Source organism: Cyprinodon variegatus, unplaced genomic scaffold (assembly GCF_000732505.1).
Source record: "Cyprinodon variegatus isolate N-32 unplaced genomic scaffold, C_variegatus-1.0 Scaffold765, whole genome shotgun sequence".
NCBI lineage: Eukaryota > Metazoa > Chordata > Actinopteri > Cyprinodontiformes > Cyprinodontidae > Cyprinodon > Cyprinodon variegatus.
In genome coordinates, this window is record NW_015151218.1 from 47,163 (window position 1) to 65,801 (window position 18,639).

Here is an 18,639-nt window from a genome sequence, read left to right on the forward strand (position 1 = left end):
TGAAGACCAGGTGGGAGATTGACAGGCGGATTGGTGGTGGCGTCTGCTATAAAGCAGGTGCTGTACCGATCCCTGTGGTGAAGAGAGAGCGGAGCAAAAAATGTAAAGCTATCGATTTACCGGTGGATCTTCTTTCCTACCCTCATCTATGGTCATGAGCTTTAGGTCATGACCGAAAGAACGAAATCCGGATCCAAGAGGCCCAAATTAGTTTTCTCTGTAGTGTGCCTGGGCTCTCCCTTAGAGATGAGGACCTCAGTCATCCAGGAAGAACTCAGAGTAAGACCGCTGCTACTCCACATCGAGAGGAGCCAGTTGAGGTGGCTCGGGCATCTGGTTAGGATGCCTCCTGGATGTCTCCATGGTGAGGTGTCCCGGGCATTTCCACCAGCAGGAGACCCAGAGGGAAACCCAGGACACGCTGGAGGGACTATGTTTCTCAGCTGGCCTGGGAACGCCTTGGGATTCCCCCGGAGGAGCTGGCCCAAGTGGCTGGGGACATGTGGGCGTCCCTACTGAAGCTACTACTCCCGCGACCCGACCTCAGATAAGCAGAAGAAATGGATGAATGGATTTATGAAGACCAGGCCCTTATGCCTCTAAATGCAATCTAGTGCAACAGTAGATGACATTCACCTGTGCAATTTAATCTCAGAACAGCACAGCTTGTAGAGTCTATTATGGCTATTAATTACTAATAAACTTCTCTATCTAACTACCATGGAAGGGTAGCAAGGTAAAAGAAAAGTAAAAATGTTATTAGATATGAAAAGAAATCCCATTTGAAACCAGGTATGATTAGGTGATTTATTTTTGATCACGTAATGTTTTTAGAGCTTATGGTTGATTTAAGTACCATACAAGACAGGATTTTTATGACCGCACACCAACAGCTAAGCAATAAGATTATTGACAGAGATTCTCATCCCATGAGGGCTGTATGATGTTCATGATTGTATGAGTGCGTAAAGACAGACAAGACAAAGAGAGTCCTCCCAGCCTGACTCTCAGTGTTGCCGTGGTGACAAGCAGTCTAAACAGGATGTCCTGTCTGAGACAGAGCCTTTTGTTCACGGGCTAAAAAAAGCCATGTTTGATTGGCTGAACACTGGGAATCAGGAAGAGTCCTCCTAAATGAACCCCCAATACAGTTTCAATAGGTGTTATTTTTAGCCAACCCAGACAGACCAAATGGGGCAGATTTCACACCGCTGTACGTGTACAAACACCAGAGGCTCAAAGCCTGCACAGAGCAAAGGTTTCGTTTTTTTCCTCCAAAGCGCTGGACGGCCACTGAAACGCATGCTGACACACAAAACAGGTGGGCCCCACCCTGCTGCCCCGCTGATCAAGGACAATGAAGTGAGGTGGTGTTGGCAGACTCTATACAGCATTATCTCATCCACAGCATACACTTCTTTAAAAACCCCCACCCAACCACCCCAACCCCCTCACCTTGACCTCAGAGCAACATTACACAATAAAGTCTGTGCAGCACTCTGGTTTGCTTTCTGTGTGAGTAATCTAATGTATATTCACTCAATCTCTGGGACTTTATAGAGCGTGAGGGGAAAAAAGTGTTTCAGCTATGGTTAAACTGAAAGTGCTGGTTTGCATTTACTTGTTTTTGAATTTACTGTGCTTTGCACAGGCATTTATCTTCTTTCAACTTTTCTCACTTTGTTATGACACAATCATTTACCTCAATGTATTATCTTGGGATTCTATCTGATCAAACAAATAAAGTTATAAACTACTGTAGGTGTAAAATACCACCTTCTTTCGTTATTTGTATTTTTTTGCCACAGAAAAAAATATCTAAACAGCAGCACATGTATTCAGCAAAACTTACTTATTTCTAAGAACCACCCTGTACTGCAGTTACATTGTTGTTTGCTTGTGTTTCTTTGTAAAAATATATCAGGGCCAGTCAGGTTGGATGAAGATTATCTGTGATTATTCTCTTTTTTTTTTAAATTCTTATTGAAATTAGGTCTGGCCATTCTAACATAAAAATGCTTTGATCCACACTGCTGTTTTGATGATGTTCCAGCATAATTTAAATGATTTTTGACTCAGACTGGCTTCCCTGTGCCTGCTAAAGAATGACATCTTTCACAGGACGTTGCCCTCTGTATGTTTCAGGGTGCAGATGGTGTATTTAAAGTGATAAGCAAAGACAAATGGTTGCACTGGATATTAGTAGGGGAAGAAGTACAAATGGCATTAGATGTTTTTATGCTATTTGTTTATAATTTGGTGGATTTTAATATGTTTGCATGGCTCTAGAAATCTGGGGTTTGACTTACACAAAGTCACAATCTGTTTTTGCACTGATTTTCTACCCACTTTGCTGTTGTTTCCAGGTAAAAAGAAGATGTCCCTTTATGACAGCCAGGCTCCAGTTTGTCCTATCTGCCAAGTGCTGCTGAGGCCCGGAGAGCTGCAGGAACACATGGAGACAGAAATTGAGAGGCTAGCCTCCATATGTCTGAGGTAGGTTGTGCACGTCTATAATCTCTAAGATTTGTTTATGTTTTAACTTAATTCGTTTCTAATTTTGCATGTGCCAAACCATAACATCATATAACACTAAATCATGTTTATGGTTTAGAACAGGATGAGATACACACTGCTTGAAACTAAAAGTAAAACCAGAAAACAACATATGAGACACTGGTTACTGTTGGGGTCATTTAACCTTTAAGGAGTGGGCTTTAGCTTAGTTCAGCCCTTCAGCTCACCAAGAAATAATTCTCTCGTGCACACATTTAGGTGCCATAAATCTGCATAAAATGGAGAAGCATGCCGTCAATGTAAAGCTAAGTGTTTCCTACAGGGATTAGGATTCACACCTGTGACCCCAGGTTCCACACCGCCTCTTTCTCCTCCTCGTGGCAGTTGCACGAGCCGTTTTACGAGGGATAAATCAACTCCAAGCCCTTTTAACGATGGGACACAGCCATTAGGATCCATATTTCACCTCAAACACATGCCGGCCTATGTATGTCTGTGCATGCGTGTTTGTATGTCTGTGTGTGTTTGCGTGACCCACTGTGCACTTTGGTGGCCTAGCTTTATGATAGTCCCCATTAACCCGGGGAAACAGGGCAGCAGACAGCATCACCCCGCATGGAAATCATACTTTATTTCCTGAACCATTACGCTGGTTGTGCTCCTGCTGTCCCTCTGCCTCTAAATCTATGAGTTGCACCTCATCCCTTTATCCTTCCTTCCTACAATCACCCTCATCATCTTTTTTCTAGTTTCATCTCTTTATCCTCTTATCTCTTATTTTCTGTGTTTTTTATGGCTTCCTCTGTATCTCTCTTTTCATCTAGTCACAATGTGCGTATGATCAAAATCTTTTGTTTTTTTTAAGTTAATCACTACAAGCTATATGAAATGACATTAAATTATATCGCTTAATAGAGTTCAGAGGGCAAATACAGCAGGACTTTCTTTTATTTGTCATAAAGGCTCAAAGTTATCACTGAATTAATCCAAAAAACTTCAACGTTTCTATTGATTTCTGCTCAATGAAAAAAAGATCTGAAGAGAGCACTTTGGGTGTTCTAATTTTTAATATATATCCAGATGAATTGGTCATCAAGACTGAAGCTAATGACTAGCATATAAGGGGCTAAGACAAGTTTGAGCTACAATATGTTTACAACATCTCCAGTTGGAGAAAGCCCATAGTTGATTATGCAAAAACGCATCAGAAAAAAATCTTTAAGTGATGATAGTCTAACCGCCAGTAAGACTGAAGTTGTTTTTAAGTTGTTTTTTAAAAAATTTCGAACTAAAATGTTAAGGTGATGGGATGATGTTCAATAGTATTTTTGTAAGCACAAGAGTCTAGTCTGTTGTTCTTTAATTTTGATGCATCTATCTGACAGATGCTATACCAATAAAAGATTAAAAAATCTGTAATGCTTTGTAAAAAAATTAAGATGAATTATTTTAAGCATTAAGGGGCAGTTTTGTGTGGCCAGAGATGAAAGTTTAAAGTTGCAGAAATGCAGAAAATCTAGAGTGCTTTGAAATCCCATTGCAAGATTGATGATTTATTGGAAATGTTTCAATATTACATACATCAAAAGATATTCTTATAAAATTTTTAAGGTAGGCTCTTTCCCATTTTATTCCCTTTCTTACATCAGGATGAAATAAAAGTGAAGAAAAAAGCCATTTATCCTGCTGTTAGGGTGCAAGAGTGTTTCAATTAATAATGAAGGTTAGAGTTTGTCCTTCCCTCTGGATACCAAACTGGGGAAGCTCAGGCCACACACACACACACAGTTATTTAAAGAAATCGCATCATCCCTGGGTAAGATGGGATAGAGGCTAACGTCACGCCTGGCTGATTTACCTACTCACCATTAACCCAGAGATACACTGTTAAAAAAAAAAAAAAAAAAGGTAGGGAGGGGGGTCACTGGATAATCTTATCAATGTGAGCCCAAGTAAATCAAAAATAAATCTGTCTTTTATGAAGAAATGCCAAAATCTGGAGGGGAAAAAAGCAGTAGGGGTGGCTTTCTATGTGTTATTTCACAAAACTACGGTAACCTTATGCTAAATCACTTTCTGCCTCTTCCTCTCTGTGGTTCTTTGCATGGTGGCAGCCATTATTGAAAGTGACAGTGGAAATTTGGTCCAATTTGTAGTAGATCTGCCTTTAATGACACACAGCGGCTGCTGAAATAAAGAGCCTCGGGTATGGAAACGAAGGGCTGCAAAAGCTGCATCTGTTTAGCTCCTGATATCTGATGTGGTCTGTGTGTCGCTATTTGTTTTCTGGTTCTTCTGTCTTTGCTCCTGTTCTGCCTGCTTGTAAATGCGTGTGGGTTGGATTACAACTGCCATCTTGTCCTCCCTTATGACTATGAGCTGTGTCTCTTTTTACACGGGCAACAACTTCTGCAGAGGCATGGAAATCACACACAGATGTAGAGTGTGGCAAATGGAAATCTATCATGCCTTGTACATGTCAGTTGGCTCAGGGAGGGGGCAAAGAAATTTGCATATCCTATCATCCCCCCCCATCCTCCCTCTGCTGTCCCCTTCCTCTCCGTCCTGTTCCGTAATCAATTTACGTCGACACAGCAAAAACCCCATACCTGCCAAATGATACAAAAAAGTTAAAAGTAATCAGTATCTTAAGTCCACTGTTTCCTTGAGTCTACCTCAAGGAAACAGTGGAAATTCACATCCTTCCCAATGCAGCAGGGATGTCCATCACAATTAGAGGGCCTTACAAAGGTTTTTCAGTTTTTCTTACATTTTGTTTAAATTTTTTTCATGTTGGAACCAAAAACAGACATTTAATATCTTGGGGAATAGAATAGAATAGAATAGAATAGAATAGAATAGAATAGAATAGAATAGAATAGAATAGAATAGAATAGATCCTCCGCTTAGGTAGGGGTATCTGTCATTGTGTACTACTCAAATCTGGCCTGTGTGGAAACCTGAAAAGAACATGTTTAAAGGAAGCCAAAATAAGTCCAGCAGAGGACACAGCAAATGTGGAAGAATAAGCTCTGATCAGATGAGAGCAAATGTGATCCTGCCTGCATAAAATAAAAAATAAAAAACTAGGACTGTTTAAAACTAGCACCCTGAACAAACAGTCTCATTGTTAAATCTGGCTAAAGGTGGCATCACGGTATCGCTCTGTTATTTGGAAAACGCCAAATTTACAGTCGAGAGTTATTTTGATTTAAGAAGTATGAAACTTTTTACAAAGCGTTTGACCCGGTGGGAGGTGGTGATTTACAAAGGAACAAAGGAATTCTCCAGGTAGGCAAAATATGCTTGCCCATATTAAACACACTAAAGGATCATCTACACTTAATCTATTTTATGTTCCACTTGCTCTATTTAATGTTTTAGATTTTGTCTGCATGTTCAGACTGGAGAAAAATAATATCCCTGCCTGAAGTGGTGGGACAGGACAAAGAGCTGTAGGAAGCAGTTGTTAGAGGGACCCTCATGCCCTCACCTGTCCTCCCTCTTCTCACTTACCTCATTATCAAAACACACTTTAAACTGTATCAATTCCAGCAGCTTGTTTGGTGGCTTCCTGCTCGCCGCGTTTCTTTCTTTTCTCTCTTTGACATGGCAGCCAGCTGGAGTTTTTAGGCCCCCTAACCCCCACTATCAAAAATTCATAGAACCAGACAAGCCGATGTGTAAAGCCGTAAGAAGAGGTAGCGCCAACTTTCCCGTCACTCCCTCTTTTTTATTTCTCTTATTCTCTGTCTCCTTTCATCATTGCTCTTTGTGTCGCCTGCTCATCCTCCTTTACCACATCTTTCTTTCACCTCACATTTCTCCTCCTTTTCCACTCTCCTTTCATCTCTCCATCACCCTCTCTGTCAATGTGGCAATTTTCCCCCGTTTCGGCAGGCATGCAACTGCTGTCCCCTCTCGCTCCCTCTCTTGTCGCTGTTTGACACTGTCAACAAGCAGGTGGAGGTGGCTGTTATTGTTGATGCCTCTGCAAAGGTTCTAGGTAATGAATAAAAGAGAGATAGAGGGAGAGGGGGCGAGAGAGATGAGAGTGGCAGAGATAGGAACGAAGTAAAAGAGGTGTGTGCGAAGCAGAGGGGGAGGTTGGCAGATTCAGCTGCATTACACGGCAGCCTGGTTGTGTCAGCCCTTGTTGGCTTTCTTTGTTGCTGAAGGGGAGGCCAGCGCAAACATGTAAAAAAGCAGGTGCACATGCACAGTTGTAAATGCAGAACTGAAATACCTTTCACATATATTGTTAGTAAAAGTTTGTAACATGATATTTTTTGGTCATGATTTATTGCTCACAGTGTCTGGGCTATTTACCAGATCGTGATATTAAACTTTTCTCTTTATGTTAATATGCTAATATTCAGGATCATTGTACTGAATTTAAATCAGTCCCACAAAAAACCAACGTTAGATTAGAGCCCTTACCTCTGTTCCTTTCAAAGCAACACAACTATATGAACAATACAATTCAATTCAGTTTATTTATATAGCACCAATTCACAACACATATCATCTCAAGATGCTTTACAGACACAATTCAACCAGATCATACATTTAAATTGATTCAAAGTTTTTTATCTAAGGAAAACCAGTAGATTGCATCGACTCACTGACTCGAAGGCGATCCCTCACACCAAGCATGCTTGTAGCGACAGTGGAGAGGAAATACTCCCTTATAACAGGACAGGTTTTTTTTGCATAAATGAGGTCATATTCTCACAGACTAATGTGCACGTGTTACGTGACTAATTTCTTTTTGCCTAATTTTTATGACAGTGCCACATACAGATCAGCCATTGTAACTATCCACAGTTCACAGCAAATGACAACAAATAGAAGGAATCAAAGTTTTTTGAGCGAGCACAAACACAATCTAAGATAAAGGCAAAATAAAACGTCTCTTCTATTCCCTGATCCGTCCTTATGTCTTTCCATACTTTTGGCAAGTTGTAGAGCTAAAAGTTTTTCAAACTGAGATAAAACATTTTTGAGGGACATAGTGTAAAATCAAGGGCTGGTGAAGTGTAGAAGCAATTTTACAAAACTTTTCTTTTTCATTTAATAATATTGGTACAGCAAACATTTCCTAAGTTTAAACTAAAGCTATTATTAGGGAATTTATATAACCTTTCTTTCCGTTCTGTAGTTTGTATCATCCTTTTAGAAGAATTTACTAAATATAATCTCAACCCTTATCATATGTGACCTAAAGTATGCTTTTACATGAGCTCTATTTTCCCAAGAACCATATTAGGTGGATAAAGAGAAGCATTCAGAACCAAACATTAACATCTGCCCTAATCTTAGCCTGAGCTGAATTTGTTATTAAGACGAAGGGGACATACAGTACAACCTAACACCAGCTGCACCAGTTCTGTTTGGAGGAACAGGACAACACTCCAAGAAACTGTTGTGAGAGGAAAACCGAATCAATTAATCCAGTGCTTAGGGGTTAGAAAAGCTGATCATAAAATTTGGTAAAAATTAAAAAACCAGAAGATGTTTTTCTAATTTAATGACAAGGATTGAGAAAATATGCTATATATGTTTTTTTAAAGACGTGTAAACAAATGATTAAAAGCAAATAATGTATGTTTTACCAACTGTTCTACACCAGCTCTTCCCTCAGAGAAGTTACATATAAATAAAACGTGTTATTTCTATAATTTAGCCATTCAGCCGTTGAATAATAAAATCCCTTGTCTACCAAGGCGTGCTGTCAGATTAGAGGTTGCGCTCAATTCAGTTTTGGGCACTGTTCCTTCCTCGATCTGCCACTGACTGTTAGTCTGTGTGTGTATGAGTGAGTGGCTGCGCCTGTGCGAGCGTGTCCGAGGGTCTGGACTGCTAACAGGGTCTCAAAGCAAACATGACAACCCTGCCTCGCTGTGTCAATGTCAAGCCTGTTGCAACGCTTCATGAGGCTCGGAGAAATCTATCTCTGTGTTTGAGTGAAAGAAAGCAAAGGAAAGAAAAGGGCGCCGAATAAAAGAGAGGAAGATAGAAGGAAGGAAGAGTAGATCGATTGAGAATGAGTGTATCAGAAAAAGCCATCAGAATGGAAAAAAACAATGCAAAATGTCACATGTCTAGTTTGATAGCAGAATAAAACACAAAGCTGTCTATTTTATACATTTTGACTTTCCATTCTTAACATCCAATCTAAGCTGTCTCACTTGTTTCCAGCTAGAGCGAGCCAAATGATGGCCTTAAGCTCAGACTTCCAGTGATCGCCCTTCAACAACACCCACACATTCTGCTGCTCTGTTTGCATATTGTGAGCATAAAGAGATGAATGAGTAGCTTTTAAGTGATAGTTGCTGTTACTACTCTAAGAAAGGAAAGCAAGCAATAAATAAAAAAGGCTTAAGGCAAAAAAGAAACCTGTAAATATGTAAATGCATTAATAAGAATCCCCTCAATTTCTTGCTGATGTGGTTAAAATGTACATATACTGCTTGTTTTATCCAGGAAAACAGCTAAACATGTATGCAATGTGTGCACAGACTCTGCTCACCTCAGTGTACTGAATCCTCACTTATTTCCCTCTTGTCCTTTTTTTCTGACTGCAGTAAGAACCCCTCATCCAAGGATGGTGTTGCCACTCCAGGAACTCCCAAGGTAAGGATACACTCATTTTTCAGAACAGTATCTGCCTTATACATGCATGTAATTTACATGTTTACATATAATATCGTTGGTATGACTCATCACTGTCAAGTTTTCATATGCATGTGTTTCCCCAGAAGAAATCCATATACATATTTTCTTATACTCCCTTCAACTATCCATGTCCAATGGTTCAATAGGCAGCTGGTCCGAATGGAATTGTACTTTTCTTTTTCCAATAAAGGATGGACTCGAATCAAAAGAGGAATAGGATTAAGAACTTTTTCCTGAGCTAACCAGTCCTAGACTGGGAAAATCACAGACTTTTGTGTATTTCAACAAAAATAGTGTAATAGACAATCATAATGAATAATTTTTTTCCGGATGGAAAATTAAAAACTTTTTTTTTTTTTTTTTTTTTACTGATAGAAATCCTAAAGGTTGCATTTTCATCCTGTCCTGTTTTACTCTGAGAACTCTAAAAAAACAACTATGAACTGCTTCTCTGTGTCATTGAATCTGAGTGTAAACGCAGCTTTTCCATGAGGTCTTAGAGATAGATATTTACAGAACAGATTGGTGAAATGTACGCAACACCGTAGGCCCTAGAAAAACCTCTTATCAGATGAGACGAAAAGATATCACCATGACAGCACCCCAGCATCCCATACAGTAAATCCTAGTGGTGGCCACATCATACATTTTTTAGCAGCGACAGGTAGGAAGAATTTAGCTAAATGTTTGGTAATCCTGATAAAAATAACCTAAATTGACTTGAAATAAATTCCTAAATCCAATCGGGTAACAATAAATATATAGCCAGAGCTGAGATTGAAAGGTTTAGATCAAAGAATCTTAGTGAGATAGAGCTATTTTGTAAAGTAAATGTCTGGAAGTTCAAAGCTGGAAGAGGTATACTTCTGTCATGCCCCCAAGGAAATAGTTGCTCTTAAAGTATTGATTAGGGATTATTTGCAAAATCCGCACTACAGTTTTTAATTTCTTATCATTTTTTTTCTCTGTTACCATAAGGACATAAATTACTGGTTGAAATATTCAAAAGAAATTAACGCCTTTGCAAAGTGTAATAGAAAAGTTCTATTCAAGCTAAACAGATTTTAGAGAGTTTTTTAGCATATTTTTGACTTAATTATTTTCTATTATTTTATAAAGAAATAATTTGAATGGTGACATCCTGAAAGGCCAAACCTAAGCAATCATCTCCATATGTGTTGTCTTCCTCTAATCGCAGCACAGGTGAAAGTCGAACACTGTGTTGCAAAGAACCTTTGACTTGCATATGAATCCACCAGGGATCCTGAATAAATCAGTGGTGTTTTAGCCCCAACACTTGGGTAGAAGGTGCTGACCTGGGCTTAAAGAAGAGCTCACTGCGGTGCGGATGGGCTTGTACTTGAATAAGACAGGCGGAGGAGGGTTGAGGGGTGAGCGCTGGCCCTCCTCTGCAGCCGTGACTGTGCATCTTGCTGCTAATGTTTAGTATTCTGCAGCAGGCCATAGAGAATGAAGAGGGGCAGTCTGAAGCATATGGGCTTGTTGTTGTTCTCCCCTGGCTGCTATGCACCACCCACCCATTTTATACCCAGGATTAACCCTAAAACATCTCCTTATGTCTCTTTGAGTTGTACTTGCAAGGTAGTTTCATAATTACTTGCAATGTAATTTCTGTGAGCCATATGAGCCTATGAGCCACATGGTCAGATATATCAGCCATGGATATTGTAACTTACTTCTTAAATGCTTCTGGTTTTGCACTGATCTTTTTCCATGTTGATTTAATTAGTGCTTCTTAAAGACCACATTTGGAGATAGACCTCCATCTACAACCTCTTTGTAAATTACCATTAAATGTCATATTCTAATGATAAAACTTAAATATATTCCATGACTGCCCCCAGGTAAAAGATTCCTGACCTTTTTAAACCTGTAAAAAAGGAGAAAGAGCAGACACACATACATGCACACACACACATTCATGCAGGCAGAAAAGCACCATGCATAATGTCCAATTTACTGTGGCAGCACTGGAGGTTGGTCATTTCTCACATATTATTATTAGATTACTGCTGTCGAGCACTTAAGCCTCTGCTCTGCCCCTTTCCACTTGATTAATAGGAGACGACTGTAAATACAAATATTTCACAGCTGCCTTGTAAAAAAACGAAAGCAGCCGAATAGGCACAAATGAAAATACAAGTATGGAGAGAGAGTAAGATCTGAGTGTTGTTAAAGAGAGACATTACAGTACGTTTCTCTTTCTCTCCTGTTCTCTCATATCTGATCATCATATCACTACCTTCTTCTTACAAATCTTGCTCCTTAGTCACTTGTAAGAGTCCCCTGAATGTCTTTGACATGGAGAGAGGGTCAGAAGAGGAAATTCTTTTATACGTTTGCAGGAGCGGCAGCACATACTATTGCAGGACAGATTTATGGACAGGCAGTGTTCTGTAATGTCAGATGTTTACCCTCTCTCCTGCCAACGCTCTCCTGCACTTCCTTCTGTTCTCCCTAAGGGCTTCCTCACTTTCCAATTGCTCTTTCTTCCCTAACTCCTCTTAACGTCCCATAAACATTAAGTCTAATCAGAGGAAGGGATTTTATAGACAAAGTCAGGCAGGTTACAGTCATCATCGGTGACGTGTTGCCCTTAGCAGCTGAGGCAATAACACTGCCGGAGTTCTCCAAGGGTAATGATTCTACGTCTTTTTTATGTTATAGAGCTTTGTAATACATAAATAAACTTTAATCCTGTGTAATGCGCGAACAAACTTCTTTCTAAGATTCAGCTGCAGTTTTTTACAGTAAATTGTAACAATTATTGCTGCTTGGATTTGCATTATACAAATGTTTGGGGTTAAATTCTAACACATTATGTGATCCTTTTAATTGTCTCCCCTCAAACTTTATCTAAGGAAGATCCCCTGCTTCTGTGCTATTTTGCTACAATAGTAGCTGCGGTTTATTATTCTATAAACACGTTGAAATCTGTTTGCTTAGATATAATTTCTTCAGTAGATCTATGTACTTCTTTGGTTCTTGTTCTCCTTTATACAGCTCTCAGTCTGCAACATGTTCCATTTTAAACATTTCTACATTGCATACAATTTCACTTATTTTGTGCTGCATTTCTGTCTCTGCAGTCTATGCTTTTGTCTGTGCACATCAAGAGAGAGGGGGAATCTCCGGTGGTGTCACCCCTGTCATCTGAGGATGCCCACCACTCCGACAGATATCAGGTCACACAAACACGGACACACACACAAGCTTCCAGGCAATCATTTATAACAACATTAGTTATACTCGGAAGTTATACTCTTTTTTTTAACCAGAAGGTTCTCACTTTAATGTGAAATATTAGAAATATATGTATATAAGTAATTTCATGTCATTTGGTCTGTGAGTTCAAGTATGTTTCATTCTTTTTCAACTTTATCAGTAAACTGTTTCTCCTTTATGGGCATTTATTTAAGGGGCCTCTTAATCTAAACAGATGTTCAAAGTAAGGCGCAGTTAGGCTGTGACAACAGTGTACTGAAAAGTATTTAGTCATAAAGTGCAGTAAAGGAATAATGGCGCACATATCAATTAAGCCGAATAAAAATGTAAGTTTAGGTTTCTCGTGCCTTCTCAGCAGTTAAGTTAAATAACAGATCAATCTTGTTTAATCTCAGATTTCACCCTGACTTTTATCACTTCTATTCATCAAAGTTTGTTCAGGATATTCTTCTGCCGATGATGTATCTCTAGGTTAAGTGGGTTTCCACCTTAACACCATAAAGAAGGAACTATTAAGTCCATGTGGACATTACATCCATACATTTGGGATGACTTAGCTCATAAAGACCTTAAAGCAATAAAGGAGATTTTCTCATTTGGTGAAACTGCTGAAATCACCTTATATTATACAAATGATTAAGTCGATGGTGACTTATTTTAACACCTTGAAATGAAGCATAATGGAAGACTTCACCACCTCCTCTTTTTTAGTCAGGTCTGAGTGCTCTATGCTTTCTCGTGTCTCCTGGAAATCTGACCTATCCTCAGCCGTTCAGTGAGTGTATCATAATGATAAGGTTGTGGTGGTGATGCACAGCCAGTGAGCCGATAACTCTAAGAATGAAGATGGGGAGAAAAAAAATCAGAGAGGGGAAGGTGAAGGCCTGGTTGCTCAATGGTCTCCACTAATAGCAGATGGGCTGACAATAAGTGCGCTGTTGCAGTACCAAAGAGAGTGTATCTATAACTGCAAGAGGAAATACTTTAGTCAGCATAGTTACCACATACAGTGCTTTACTTTGAGTCCCGGTAGATCTTAGGGATACATTCTGTAAAAGACAGAGGTGGATAGGCCAAATGAGTCTGACCTCAATTAATTGGATAATACTGTACATTTATTGCTGAAGCCATTATTTTTAATGATGCAGGTAATTCACCTGAGGCAACCTGAAGTAGCTCAGACCTCAGATATGCCCACAACACCCCCACAAATGATTAATAATTTATCTTGTAACTGCTAGTGACAAATAGCACATTGACTCAAGTACAGTCTTAGAAGTTCTACAGATTCTACTGTGTCTCCTCTGCAGAGGACAACCCTGCCCTTGAGTAATTTACATAGTGTGTATATAAATATATATATATACATTTTTTTTCTGCATTTGCTTCATTTTGTAAAATGAAAATGCTGAATATATATTTTTTTTCAGTTGGAAAAGGTGTTCACAAAATAGCTTAATCATTGCTCTCTAGTACTGTATTTGCACTGCATGAATACGGGCAGCAATATGAATCCAACTTAGGAATGCTTCATAATTTTTTAAACTGTTGTCTTGTTAAAGTATTTCATATTTTAGTTATTGTTTAATGTAAATAACTAGCAGAGGTTTGATTTGATCAGAAGAGTTAATCTTTCAAATCATGCAAGATTTAAACAATATGTGAAATTAGATCATTTTCATTTCTATATTTTCTACAGTTTATTAAAATATTGAGTTAAAATTAAATTATAATCAGTGATTAAAGTACTTAGCAGTTAAATTGTTTATGGTGCAAAATTAATGAAAGAATAAATTAAATGACAACATATGCATAATTGAAATAACTGTCAGGGATGTATTAGACTTTCTACCTACGGTCTCTTCACCATGGTTTGAGTGACCTGAAAATTGCGGCAATCTGACTTTCTAGTGCAAACAGGGTACCATATTTCTTAATAACAACCATAAAGTTGTTTATAAATGTAAAGAAGTAGGTAAATGATACACTAAATTTGTTAATTCCTTTTTGTCATTTAGAGTGACCTCTGTGAAGGTCTCATAAAAAATCTTTATGGAGATCAGGACACAGATCGTGAGTCTCAGAGAATGTAGATGATGGATTATACAATCACAGAGCACTGTTAACAAACACACAGGAATATGACTATTCACCTAAAATATCAGGTCCTTGGTAACTCTAGAGGTGCTGCCGAGATACATAGTTGAAGTGTCTATAGATAGGACAAATATTAGTCATTCTTACACAAAAATAATCTGGCACTTTACCTTTAATGTTCTGTTTACCTTATGCAGAAATAATAATGTGTAAATCAGGCAGTTATAAAGTGAAAAAGTTAAACTTAGATGTATTTGAACAAACAAATAGTAACATATAAAATATAAGAGAAAAAAATATAGCTACAGTAACTAAGATTAACTTTTTAACCTGTTGTATGGCTCTAAGCCGTTTTAGATCATTAAAAAGATGTTAAAAATTAAGATTTTGAAAATTGGGGAGGGGGTTTCAGAAGTATAATACGACCTATTTATTTAATGACAGTTTCATATGTGTAGTACGGTATGATATTGTATCTCTTGAAGCGTTAGTATGAAACCCGCTGCTTCCCCCTAGTGTCCAAAAGACGAACTGACAACTAAGATCTGCCTGCTTCCGTTTCCCGGACGGTCACGTGATCACAACAAGCCAACATGGCGTCAGACATGAGAGCTATTAGCCGAGCCGGGCGCCACTTTCAATCCTTTTCCATCCATTTGAATTTATAGTCCTAGTGTTCAGTTTGCTGTGATGTAGAGCATCTGGTAGACCTGAGCTCTGTGCTGCAGCGAGTTTAAGGCAGGCCGCCGACAGGGAGGCAAGAGAGACATGGAGGAGTTGGAAAACAAGAGAGAAGTAGGTGGAACTGTTTACGTTAGCGCCCCCGAAAGTATCCAAAGCAATCCCAATCAGAACAGCGAGATTTGCACTTGAAAACACTGCATTTTGTCTAATTACCATCTCATTAATATATCTTCTCTCTCCTTTTTTTCTTTTCTTACAGACATTTTTACGAGTTCGGGCAAACAGGCAAACGAGATTGAATGGTATGTACACACATCAGTTAATGCCCTGTTTAATTTGATAATCATATACTTCAGCTCTCCATCACTTTGTATGTAATACAATGATTGTGAAATCAATCCTGATTGTGCTTATAAAATGTCAATAGCAAAGATGTAACCTAAATAGATATTGCTGAATGGAAATTACAATTAACTTACCTTTTTAACTGATTTACAAAATGTTAAAGAACAAATTAATGAAAAAAAACTGAATAAATGGACTGAGTTGTGACTGAGATAACAAATGAGCACTTTGAGTTTTACTGTCATATTTAGTGTTGTTTATGTTTTGATGTCATAACAGGTTGTGGATGATTTCCTTTTTTCATTGCTTAATCTGTTCTACCAGTTACATAATGTATACAATTTTTTTTAATCTGAAAACAAGCTTTTTTTAACAAAAAAAAAGCACTTTACACTTTAGCAGTTGCAAATAAAATGAAAAAGTGATTTAAGTGTGTGGTTTCAGTAAGTGGGGTTCTTGAAAAATGCCCTAAGAAATCTCCATACTGCTTAAAATGTGAACATTTTGTCAAGTTAAATCCACTATCCTGAGTTTGTTTACTCATTATGTGAGCTAAACCAACACAAAGTGTCTAATAATTAAGGAAAACTGACATGTCTTCTAAAGCTTTTAACAAATAAAAATCTGAAAAGTGTGGCCTGCTTTTGTATTTTCTCTCCTTCAGTCTGATACCCCAAAATAAACATCAGTACAATGTTGGATGTTAATTAAGTAGTTAACACAGTTCATCTTCGCTTAATTTCATTAGTCCTGTTCCAAAATATAGTCACAGATACAGATTGAGAAATTTAAGGCAAAGTTAGCTTATGAAATCTGTGTTAAGTCCATTATCTGAAAATGGAAGAAGTGTGGGCCAAGTGCAAAGGTACCTGTCCAAATACTGACAGGATGGCGGTAAGGAGAACACGAATCACAAAAGTTTTACCTCTGGAGAAGCTTCCAAGGTTCACGAAGATGGTAGTCTGTTGATCTAGCTTTTTGTTTAGCACAAATAAATCATTAAAAGACAGTCATGAAGAGTCTCATCTGCAATTTAGGGGAATTGGCAAAAACAAAGGGAAAAGGGGTGCTTTGAAAAGGTGAGACCAAAACTGAATTCTTGCATAATGTGTGATAAAGAGAGGAATTGGGCTTTCAACAGAACATCAACGCTAAATATACAGCAGGAGCTGCAGTGGAATTCTGTAGATTACAAATTACTGGTCAAAGTCTGGACCTAAATCCAGTTTATATTTGATTGTCATGTTCTCCATCCAGTCTGTGACTGAGGTTGACAAAAAAAGAAAAATAATTAAAATGTTAAATGCTGGTAAGACTGTAAACAGTTGTTTATCGCAGGGCTGCCTAGCATCAATGCTAACCACACTTCAGATTTCTTTGGGGATGAACTGAAAGATATTCCTTAGGTTAAATATTATGTTATCTGCTGCATTGTGTTGGTTTATCGCAGGAAATCCCAATAAAAGACTTAAATGTTTTTGGCTTTATCTTTTAATGTCAAACAAAAAGTTGTTTTGCAAAGGCACAGTTTTGATTAGCATCATGTGTCCGCATAGGGTGTTTAAATTTTTGCCGTTCATAATTAGCAGCCTTTTACCCTCTTTAAACGGGGATGCTCTCGATTAGTGTCAGAGAGAGAAATGGCGTGAAAGCCCCTTCTTCCATCGTTCCCTCCATATTCTTGCCCCGCAGTTATGGCATGCTGCCTTATGTCCTCCTCTTCTTCTCCTCCCTCTCTGTTTCCACTCTCTCTTGGCCTCTTCTGCTTTCCCAGCCAGCTAAAAATTAATGTCCCCGTGCGCCATTTGCAGTTAAGAAAAAACGACAGAGACTCAGGGTTCAATGACGGCTGTTCGGCCCTGTTAAATTTCTAATTAAATGTGTGGGTGGATGGGCGAGGGGGGGCTAAGGGTATGCCATGACAGGAGGGAGGCGAGGGGAAGAAGGGAGAAACAAAAGGAACAGAGCAAAGGCACTGATGTAGAGAAAAATGAAGGGGTTGAGACTGTCACGTCAGACTGTGTCACGCAGAACATCTTCCTGAAGGTGGCATGTTGAGATTTAGGCCTTTTCCAAAGAGAAATATCTTTATTTATATGTGTTTTTTTTCTCTGTTGTCGTCCTTCTCCAGCTCGTATAGGCAAGATGAAGAGGAGGAAGCCTGAGGAGGGTGGGCAGGTATGTCCGCTGTGCAGCGCCCCATTGGCTGGGAGCGAGGAGGAGATGAGTAGACATGTGGAACAATGCCTGATCCAGGTAGTACAATCCCGGCCCTAGAACCCCGCCTACCGCCACCTGGACGGCCTGTGTCTTCCCTTCTTTTCCCACTCACCTCTCTACTTCCTGTAGATTCTCAACAGTCCCATTCATCCTCAACTGTAAAAACAAACCAAAAGAGTCACTGGATCGTCATATTGGATTAACTGCGAATTATTTGAACATAAAGCTAAATAAATACTGGAATATTCACGCTGTTTTCATTCAGAATGGTGTGCTTTTAAACCAGCCAGCTCTCATCTACAGTTATCCCATGTGACCCTTGGTATGTCAAACAGGAATCTAGAAGTAGCTCCCACAATGGGTTTCTCCTCACCTGTCCCTGCTATACATCACAGCTGTCATCTCTTTTTAGAGTAGATCTGGGATAAATCATTGCTTCTGATGAACTCCTTCTCTATCTCATGTCACCAATCGCTAGCTGTCAAACTACACAGATGTACTAATCTCTCTTCTTCTCCGGCATGACTTAGATCCATTAGCGACTTTACTTTTGCAAGTGTTCTAAGCTGATGTTTTTTCTATGTTGTGTAACAGTAAAGGGAGGCTAGCGTACACTGCCTTGCAAAAGTTTTTGTTTCGATTAGAGGTGCTGATCTCTCTAATATATATTAACGGATGGAATTCAACATGAAATATAAGCTTCTTTGTCATATTGTTGCCCCTCAGTCATTAAAAAGTGTCTAAAATCCAGTCGGATTTACACACAAATTGACTCTTATTTTCTAGAGATGCACTGATCCAGTTTTTCCGTTCCAATCGGATACGATACCTGGGCAGAGAGCATTGGCCAAT

General features: G+C 38.9%; 1 protein-coding gene across 4 annotated transcripts in view; it reads left to right on the forward strand.

Annotated features, from left to right (window-relative positions):
- Positions 1 to 2,369: 2,369 nt before the first annotated feature.
- LOC107098281 (E3 ubiquitin-protein ligase RNF220-like) overlaps positions 2,370 to 18,639 on the forward strand; it is a 44,171-nt gene continuing 27,901 nt past the window's right edge. The window contains exons 1-5 of one of the 4 annotated variants that reach the window (XM_015395862.1): positions 2,370 to 2,496; positions 9,105 to 9,153; positions 12,306 to 12,401; positions 15,482 to 15,524; positions 17,699 to 17,823. In XM_015395862.1, coding sequence (XP_015251348.1) covers positions 2,378 to 2,496; positions 9,105 to 9,153; positions 12,306 to 12,401; positions 15,482 to 15,524; positions 17,699 to 17,823 — 432 coding nt within the window. In that variant the 5' untranslated portion in view covers positions 2,370 to 2,377. Of the gene's footprint in view, positions 2,497 to 9,104; positions 9,154 to 12,305; positions 12,402 to 15,096; positions 15,334 to 15,481; positions 15,525 to 17,698; positions 17,824 to 18,639 lie in introns of those variants that run through there. The other 3 variants (XM_015395863.1, XM_015395865.1, XM_015395864.1) reach the window with 3 other exon arrangements.